This window comes from Mustela lutreola, chromosome 7 (genome assembly GCF_030435805.1).
Source record: "Mustela lutreola isolate mMusLut2 chromosome 7, mMusLut2.pri, whole genome shotgun sequence".
NCBI classification, from domain to species: domain Eukaryota; kingdom Metazoa; phylum Chordata; class Mammalia; order Carnivora; family Mustelidae; genus Mustela; species Mustela lutreola.
Window position 1 is genome coordinate 54,967,547 of NC_081296.1, and position 9,698 is coordinate 54,977,244.

At 55.1% G+C, this 9,698-nt stretch overlaps 1 protein-coding gene across 1 annotated transcript in view; it reads right to left on the reverse strand.

Annotated features, from left to right (window-relative positions):
• ITGA11 (integrin subunit alpha 11) overlaps positions 1-9,698 on the reverse strand; it is a 114,274-nt gene that overhangs the window by 5,496 nt on the left and 99,080 nt on the right. Inside the window, exons 22-29 of the mRNA XM_059180927.1 lie at positions 9,134-9,210; positions 8,466-8,555; positions 7,511-7,601; positions 5,549-5,662; positions 5,252-5,338; positions 3,783-3,893; positions 3,576-3,671; positions 104-217 (exon numbers count right to left, since the gene is read on the reverse strand). Of these exons, the coding sequence (XP_059036910.1) occupies positions 104-217; positions 3,576-3,671; positions 3,783-3,893; positions 5,252-5,338; positions 5,549-5,662; positions 7,511-7,601; positions 8,466-8,555; positions 9,134-9,210 (780 nt within the window). The remainder of the gene's footprint in view (positions 1-103; positions 218-3,575; positions 3,672-3,782; positions 3,894-5,251; positions 5,339-5,548; positions 5,663-7,510; positions 7,602-8,465; positions 8,556-9,133; positions 9,211-9,698) is intronic.

The following is a 9,698-nucleotide window of genomic DNA, read 5'->3' on the forward strand; positions in this document are numbered from 1 at the left end:
ACCAGAGCCCAGATGTTAGAGCCCCTGGCCTGAGCCCCCCACCCCTCACCCCCGCCCCCGCCAAGATGCTGCTTTCCCCATCACCTGCCTGCTGGGGCCTCACCTTCCATAGTGCCAGGACCAGCAGGGCCAGCAGCAGGAGGCCCCCCAGGGTGCTGCCCACAATGATCCAGATGGGGATCTGCGAATCTTCTTGCTTGGAGATCTCAAATGTGATCTGCAAGGGGAGGAGGGCACCAGGTCCACAGCATGACTGTTCTGGAGCCCTGGGGTGGGGGGCCGGGGGGGGGGTGGCGTGGGGATAGCTAGTGCCCAGGGGGATCTGCTGGAGGGATAGGTGACACCTGGCCAGCAGAGGCCCCAGAGCACCCCACCCTTGCACAACAGACACGGGAGTTAAGGGACCCAGGTGATCGATCCTGCCTTCTCTTTGAGACACTTTCTGCCTTTGGCCTTGGGCCACACTCCACTCCCCTTGGATTCTCCCACCACATGGGCTACTTTTTCTTATTTTCTCTGCTGCTTCTTCATCGCCTCCCCCGCTTCTAAATTTTGATGTGTCCTGTGGCTCTGCACTTGGACTTCTGCTTTACCTATAGTCACTTCCTGGTGAGCTCGGGGCCTTCTTCCACGCTTGGCACAGTGGGCCCAGGGCCTTTGGTGCCTTTAGAAGGCCCCGAAACTGTTCTAATTTCTTTTAAAATTAGAAGAAGAAAATATATAACCTTGCTTGGATTATGTTTGTCTATATATGGACACTGTCATAAAATAAGGATTTAAATTATGTTTTTAAGGAGGAAGGAGCTCCAAAGGCAAAAGGGCTCAGGGCCACGAGAGGGCCTAACTCTCTCCAACGTGGGGCTTTACCATCTCTCCGCTGACCGCTGTCACATTTCTCCCTTCTACTTGGCCTCTCTGCTAAATTCCAGACTCATATCTTCTATCTTCCCAGCCTACTTGGCATCTTTAACAGGTTCCCAAACAGACTCTTGATCCCACTCCTCACCCTCAAACCTCTTCCTTCACTGCGTTTCCCAGGGAAGCAAAAGGCAGCACTGCCCTTCCTAGCTTTGCTCAGCTGAGAAGCTCCGGGCTCGGCCCTGACTCTTACCTTCCCGGCCACATGGACTCCAGCCAAATCTGGCCATTCGACCTTTGAAGCCCCGCAACTTTGGCCAGTCTTCCTCCCTCCAGGGCTACTTCCTTGGACCCAAAACCCTCCTTTTAGCCTTGGAAACCGTAAGAACCCGCTTACTGCCTCCCAGCCTCCTCATCGCTCTCTGTAGTCTGTTCTCGGCATGGCAGCCGGAGGAAGGCAGACTTAATTCTCTCCTCCACGCTGTGTCTGCAGCTCAGAGTGGAAAATAAGAGTCCCTGTCCTGGCCCGCAAGGCCCTACACTCTCCAGCTCTGCTCACCTCCCTAGCCCCATCTCTTCTCTCCCCATCGCTCTCTCCACTCCAGCCCTCCAGCTACCTGGCCTCCAACGAGCCAAGCACACACTCTTTGCAGGGTCTTGGTCTTGCTGTCCCTTCTGCTGGGCTGGTAGTGACGAGACACCCCCCTTCTTCATGCTCTCTCTCTGATGTCAGTTTATCTGGGAGGCTCTTCCCAATCTCCTTGTATAAAACAGCACCCTGTCCCCCCAGCCTCCACCCTTTTGTGCCTGTTGCCTTTCCGGGCACAGCTTTATCACCACTCGGCATTGATGTATTCCCGTGTCTTGCCATCCTGCCCATCTAGAACGTCTGCTCCAGGGGAACAGGGCTTTATCTGTGTTGGTCACTGTTCTGGGTTCAGTGGCCGGGACAGAGGAAGTGCTCAGGCAACACGGCAGGGGACGGAATGTGTAACACCACCCCCACCTCCCCATTCCCAGCAGCGGCTTAGGGCCCTGGCTTGGCCACCCACTCCCTGTTCAACTTCAAGCCAGTCACGGCCCCCTCTCTGCCTTACCTGCCACAGCCTCAGTGTCTATATCTAAAAAATAGGGGTGGGCGTACCTCACAGCACTTTGAGGAGTGAGCCAGATCGCATGCCCAGTGTCTGCTACAGTGCCTGGGCCTGAGTCACGGCTCCACGAATGGCAGGCGAGGGCCTTTTATGTTCTCTTTCAACCCACGAGGGCTGGGACCTTCACCTCCCCGCCCCCGGAGCTAGCTCACAGCTAAGCCAACAGGGCCTTCGGTTCTGGGTTGCTGCATTTCTAAAAGAGAAGTGAGGTATCTGGAGAGGCTCAGAGGGATTTCTGGGGGGAGGTGGGAGAGGAAGGAGAAGGAGAATTCACTTAGAAACCATGGACTAGTGTAGAGAGAGGGGTCGTGCGTGTGTGGGGGGAAGGGCGTGGGGGGGCATTGGGGGTGCCTATACAACGCCTCCTCTCTCGGTTGCCTGCAAAATTCTGACATATCTCTTGAGATTCGGATCAAGTGGACTGTCTCCAGAAAACTTCCCCTGGACATCCCTTGCTCTGACTGCCACGCCCCCCCCCCCCAAGCCCAGCACCCGCACTCGCCCCCAGATCAGAGCCATGCTATGTTATCTTCATCCCCCTTGTCTGCTTAAGTCATCTCCGTATCCCCTGGGGGCCTGAGTCATAGGAGGAACACCCACCACATGTCAGATGAAGGAACAAACTGCTCCTTCGGTGGGTCCCCTGCTCCTGCTCCCCCTCTGCCTGGCAGCCCCCCACAGGGCTTGCAAGTGGTGTTTGTGCGTTTGATTAAGGTCTGGCTTCCTGTCCATGCCTGAATTGGGTCTCCACCATCCCCCTGGGGGTGGGGCTGGAGGTTCACTTGGCATCTAGTATGAGAACCACTCACAAGGATTGCAGGCCACGGCTGGTGTGGGGATGTGGCCAGTGGAGGGCAGCAGTGTCCCATGTCCCAAGCCCCTCTCCGAAGGACTGGGCTTTTCTTCAAGACCCAACTTCTCATTTTCTTAGGAGAGCACTATACGAAGCCTCATCCCCTTCTGGGGGCCCTGATTTTAGACAGTCTGGCCTGCGACAATCCGGTGTTAGCCAATTCACAGAGTCCCAATACAGAGACATCTCGCTTCCCTTGTTCTTCACGAACTTAGTTCACACCAACCTTTAAAGCACGTTATGTGCATTTCCTCGTATTTGGGGTGAGGATGGATGGGGAAGAGAGGGATGGATGGTCATTCTAGGCTGCTGGCCTTACTCACTATTGGTGGAAGCAATCAATGAGTTCCCCCCACCAAGACCCCCAACCCCTAGAGGTGGGCAGGCCTGAGACCTAGTCCATTCCTCTAGTGCAGAATACCCATGCTCCCCTCCTTCCTCTGATTCCATGGGGCTGCTGTGGTATAGAGCCTGGTGCTCTCGAGGTCACTGGGCTAATGTCTACTTTTGGCCCCATCCCTGCTCATGCCCCAACAGCCTGTATGTCTTGCTTGTCTCCTGTCTTTTGATGCTGCACTAACTGCAGATCGGTCCACCTCTCTCCTGCAGGAACACGTGAGCACAGAGCATAGGAAGCTCTAGGGAGAGAGGCAACCCCTTCCCTAGCTGGTCTGACTCAGGCTGAGGCCTGCAGGGTTCCGGGGGCTCACCTGGCGGCTGGGATCCTCCTCTCGGAAGATGAAAGGGCTGTGGAACTGCCTCTGCAAGGCTGCATTGACTGTGATCTTCATCAGCTTGTACTTGAGCTGTATAATCAGAGGTCTTGTCAGAAGCCAAACCTTCCCCTGCGGGGAGATTCCCCGGCACCCACCACCTTCCCTTGCTTCATTGGGGTCTAGCTCAAGAGCTCTACTTACTGCTTTTAGGGACCTCAACCACAGGTTTCCCAGCAGATGGAAATTGATCTCCTGGTTGGGGGCCAGCCTCACGTTGCAGTTGATGGAAACTACGTCAGAGTTGCTGTGATTCTGAAAGAGGAGGTGGGTCTTGGGGTGAGCGACTGGGCTCCAGGGGAGCAAGGAAGGCAGCTAGCCTAGCCACGCCCGAGAATGTGAGCAGGGCCTTGGGCCATCAGACAGATGGCTGAGCCCAAGTTTGGCTCCTGTGAGGGGGGAGGGGCAGAGGATGGGCTCAAGGAGAGGTGGGGGGTGGGGGGACACATGGGCTGCGGGTGCCACTTGATGGCTGGAGGACGAGGTAAGGACGGTATAGCCTATGCTGGTCGAGGTTGTGGGTAATCACATGTATTCTAGGAGCAGAACTTGGATTTGACCTTAGGGAGCCTATAAATGTCATCGCCAGACAAACAGATTAAAGGAGACATTGTATGATTACTGTAACAGAGGCAGAGAAAGCATTTTAGGAAATCCAACTTCTGTTTCCGATAAAAACTCCCATGGAATTTCCTGAATCTGAATATAGGGTATTTATGTGTGTGTGTGTATATATATAAAACTACAACAAGTATCATGTTTAATAATGAAAAACTTAAAAACAATTAAAAAAAATCAAGTTCAAGACAAGACTGTCATCATTTCTACTTCCCACTGTCCTGGAGGTCCTAGCCAGAGCCAGAAGATGAGAAAAACAGTTTGTAAGGATTGAATGGTAACGCTCATACTATTATTGTTTACAGATGATCCCGTTCAACAGAAAACCCAAAGAAATTGTCAAATTATCAGAATTTATTAGGTTAAACTTGTTTGTATCCCTCTCTTGCAGCTACTGAAACAACCCCCGCCCCCAGTCCCCCAGGCCCAGTCTTCAGGAAAGTACACTACACTCAAAATGCTTGGTGTGAGGGGCTTATTTGCAGAAATCAAACCAGAACAGCCAAGATGTTAGTCTGGGGAAGAACAGTGAAAGCAATCAGAAACTGTGATCTGGAGCAGGGGCAGCCCTGGGAACAAAAAGCTGGGGACAAGCAGGTGTCACGGGGAGGGCTTTGGGAGGTGACATGAGCTGCCCTCCATCCTCAGGGACAGGGAGGACCCAGCTGCTGGGGTCAAAGTCTCCAATACAAGCCAAGGAGGTCTTGGCCTTCAGAGCCTTGCTGGGTCTGGGCTTCCCCTTCCCTTTGCTCATCCGTATCCTGCTGCCCTCTAAGGCACAGGTGCCAGGCCACGATCCCTTTTCCTTTCCTGGAGGTTGTCTGCTCCCCTCCTCTCTTTCTTGACACCTGTCACAGCCTTGTGACAGCCAGCTCCTCTGGCATTCACTCTATGTGTCCTGCAAGATGGTGAGCTCATTAAGTGTATTTCTTCATTCTGTTTCCTCTTGGTCTGAGAGGCTCGCTGCCCAGCCCCGGGGTAAGGAGGACACTCACCAGCTGTGGGGCTCGGGTCAGGTCTTCCTCTGTCGGGGCATGTCGGTACTCGGTGTTGTTTCCCCAGATGTTACAGGACGTGTTCACCTGCAGCAGGGCCACACACAACCGGCCTCACCACCAGCCTTGGCCCAATCAGCATCCCAGAGATGCTCCATTCTTCTCCTCTGCCCCGTGAAAGCCCTGCTGGTCCGGGGCCGGGGAGGAGGAGCTGATGTCTGAGGACTTGGGGGCACCCCTAGGGGTAGGTCACCTACTGATCCCCTCCCTTGAGCAGGCTCCCAAGGGCTCTGGTACCTGGTCAGTATGGAAGTCCTTCAGCATCAGCAGGCGGTTGCCCCCTCTGGTGGCGATGGGGATGGTGATCTTCATCATTACTCCGTGGATGGGGAATAAGCCCAAGTTTTGGATCTGTGACCAGAGAGAGGAGGAGTCAGTACTTCCAGCAGCAGCTGCAGTAGAGGGGAGTGGAGGATGAGGTCCATGGAGGTGAGCCACCCATCAGGTTGGGAATCAGGCCCCTTCAAGCCCCTGGCATATATGCTCTGCCAAATCACGGCAGGGGCTGTGTGCACAAAGGTGCGTGGAAGCACCCAAGGGGCCGGGCTCCTGGAGGCCAAAGACAAGCCGGTGGGGGCCATGAGGCTGGAGAGCAAGGTCACTTCCATTCCCAGGCTCTCCTGGCTGTGGGGATTTTGTAGCCTAGTGCTGCTGGTCACCCTGGGCTGAGGTCAGGGAGGAGATGGTGAGAGTTGAGTCATGCATTAATGAAGGTTGTAACCGTGAGCGAGTGCTAGCCGTGACATGGCCGGTGTCAGAGTGGCAGTGACTCCAAGCAGGGTTCTGGAATCAGAGAGGCCAGTCTCCGACCCAGAGCTTAGAGCGTCTACCAGCTGTGTGGCCTCAGGCAGTCACTAGACCCCTCCTGCAACAGCCACCTGGATACCAGCATGTCTGATACATGGTTTCCAGCATCAGCCTGCCCCGAGCTCACACGCAGCTTTTAGGGGTGGGGGTGGGGGCACAGAGCTCACTGGGCAGACTGCTCGAATGCCTCCTCATCCCCCTTCTTGTTCCTTCCTTACACGGGGGCAGAGACGAATGCCACATTTCCCAGCCTCCCTAGGTAACTGGCAGTGTGAGAAACTGCCAAGGAGTTTCTTTAGGAGGGAGGGGCCTGCTCTTCTCCCCTTCCTCCTTCCTGGGATGAGAGTGTGATGGCCGGAGCTGCAACTGTATTGGGCAATGAGGTGAACTTAAGAGGCTGATAGTGGCATGTCAAGGACGGTGGAGCAGACAGAAGACCCAATCCTGAATGATTTTATGAAGCTGCCAACCCTGGACTTCTTTTATGGAGAGAATAAACTCTGGTCCATTTAGGCCACTTGTATTTAAAAATATTTTTTAAATATATGCAACCACACCTAACCTTCATTGATAACATCCTCCCAGTCCAGCCCCATTCTTTTCTTCTCTTTTAAGATTTATTTATTATTATTTGAGTTGGGGGAGAGGGGCAGAGGGAGAGAGAGGATCTTAAGCAGATTCTCCACTGACCACAAAGCCCCACTTGGGGCTCGATCTCACGACCCTGAGATCATGACCTGAGCCGAAATCAAGAGTCAGCTGCTTGGGGCGTCTGGGTGGCTCAGTGTGTTCAAGCCTCTGACTTCGACTCAGGTCATGATCCTAGGGTCCCAGGATTGAGCCCCACATCGGAGGGGGGTCTCTGCTCGTCAGGGAGCCTGCTTTCCCCCCCTCTCTGCCTACTTGTGATCTCTGTCAAATAAATAAATAAAATCTTAGGGGCGCCTGGGTGGCTCAGTCAGCTGCCTTTGGCTCAGGTCCCAATCTCAGGGTCCTGGGATCGAGCCCCGCATTGGACTCTGCTCAGCAGGGAAACTACTTCCCCTTCTCTCTCTGCCTGCCTCCCTGCCTACTTGTGATCTCTCTCTGTAAAATAAATAAATAAAATCTTAACAAACAAACAAACAAATAAATAAATAAAATCTTAAAAAAAATAAAAAACGAAGTCAGCTGCTTAAGAGACTGAGCCCCAACCGGCACCCCCCCATTATTTTCTAGATAAGGACTGAGAGGCCCAGAGAGGGCAAGGAACTTGCCTAAAATCGCACAGTGAGTGGGTAACAGGGCTGGGGCTGAATCCCAGGCACTTGCAATGATTCCAGACCCCTCCTCACCCCAAGGGGAACCCTCAGCTCTTGTCCTTCACTCTGCCTGGCTCTCTGCCAGCCTTACCTTGAAGACACAGCTGAAGGGAGGCCCAAGGCCATCGTACCTCTCCAGTGAGCTATTGGACTTGACCTCATAGTGGCTCAGGCTGCTGTCCCTGCAGGGACAGAGGACAGGGACGCTGTTAGCTCAGGCAATGTTGGCTCACTGAATAAATGCATGACAGAGGGCGTGGGCATGTGCCCGGCTCCCCTAGACCACAGGAAAGAGGTTTTCTCTGGTGTCCCTGAGGACGGGGAGGACTGTGTTGGGAAGGGTTCTGAGCCTCAGCAGGGATGCATGCCGAGATCTCTCAGCAAAGGCCGCCTCATGTGGGGGATGGGCATGAGCTCAGAGAGCTGGTCATTGGCCATCCCTGCCCTTGGGGGCCATTCCTGGCCTCTCAGCCCAATGGCAAGACCTCTTTAGAGCATGAACTCGCCCACTTTGCCCCATTCCAGTGTCCAGCAGTGGCCACGGGAGGGCCTGAGCCTGCTTTCTGTGTGGTTGCAAGTCTGACTTCTCCAATGGCCTAGGGACTCCCAGGGGACAGGGCTGGCTGGTGGGAGCACTTTGCCCTTTGGGGAGGTGGGTTCTCGTACTTTCGCTGTGGAAAGTTGCTGGTTCAAGGTGGTAATGAAAAGCAGATGGACTTTTAGTAGGTTTTATGACTTAAAATCCTCTCAGACCAGACCCCCACTTATCACCTGCACTGGGGGTGGATACCCCCCATGTGCCACCCCCTCCCAGAGGCAGGAGCTCCCTGGAGGTCAGCTCTGTGTCTCCTTCTACCCCCTGCCCACCATGGCTGAGGGACCTGCCCTCTCCGAGTCCTCAGGGACACCCCCGACGCACAGTCCCTTGGCACTGCAGCCTGGCCCCTGTGACCTCTGGTCCTATGCAGATCCCCCCCAGAGGGTACCCCGTCTTAGGCCTCACTTCTCTCAGGCTTCCCCCAGCCTGTCCCCTCCCACCCCCCCACCTGGTGAAGAGGACATCAGCCTCGTATTTGAGGTGGAAGCGCAGGAGGGCCGTGTTGTCTTCCCTGGTGCTCTCCTCCTCGTCGCTGTCACTGCAAGGAGAGTCGCGCGGGGCGGTCAGGAGCGGGCCAGGGGGCCTTCCACCAGCCGAGCCGGCTCCCCGCGTGGGCTCACGGCAGCCCCTTCGGATGGGCAAAGCAACTAACAGGTGAGGAAAGGAAGGCTCAGAGAGGCTGTGTGAACTTCCCAAGGACACACAGCGTGTAACTATAGCAACGGGGAGAGGGACACTGGTTGTTTGTTCTACTCCTTCTCCCGTGTTCTTTCTGTTCTGCACTTCTCTCCCCTCCAACATTTTTCCATTTTAAAAGACCTTCCTTCCCTTACTCTGTGAAGATGACCCCTGCTTTGCTATTGTCAGGGGCTGCTGTGATGCCCGATGATTACATGTACAGTTCTTTGTAATTGAAGGTTTTAGAAACAGCTGCCAGAGCAATGGTAAGGGTTTGCTATTTCTCTCTGAGCTGCCCAAGGATGGAGAGGGCAGCAGGTGGACCCCCCACCCCCAGGTCGGGGCAGGGGCACAGGGAAGAGCTGTGGCTAGCAGCAGAGCAGGGGACAGCAGCGAGCAGAGCCCAGAGGGGGCAGAAGGAGCAGGCGATGCCCAGACCTGCCAGCGGTGAGCCGGATCTCCAGGTGGTGCAAGAAGATGGATTTGCTGAACTCAAAATCCAGCCGGAAAGCCACCTGCGAGGAAGAGGTCCAGTTGCTGGAGCTGGGGTGTCTGGGAACTGCAGGTCTAGACATGGCCAGCCTGCCCCTCTCTGCCCCTGCCCTTGTCTCCCTGGGGTGGGGGGATGAGTGGGTAGCTGTTGCCTGGGGTGCCTGGAGGACCAGGTGCCAGAGTGATGTGAGCTGAGCTTGGGACCTGGGGACACAGCCACAGACAATAGCTCCTCTGATAGGGTTTCTTGGCTAAGGGACCAGCCATTCTCCCCACGACTTCCTTTTTGTTTTCAACTACAGGCAACTAGAAGGCAGCAGGTCCAATTTCAGGATCCTGTGGGAATTCCTGGGTGGGGAGCTTGATGGCGGGAAGGGGAGGTGGCCATCCCCATGAACCACAGGGTGCAGGGCCGGAAGCCAGCAGGAGGACTGCCTCAGCAGCCCCTTCTTCCTGTGTGCGATAGGGAGAGGCCAGCAGAAGGGTGAAGGCTGCCTCGGGCACCCAGCAG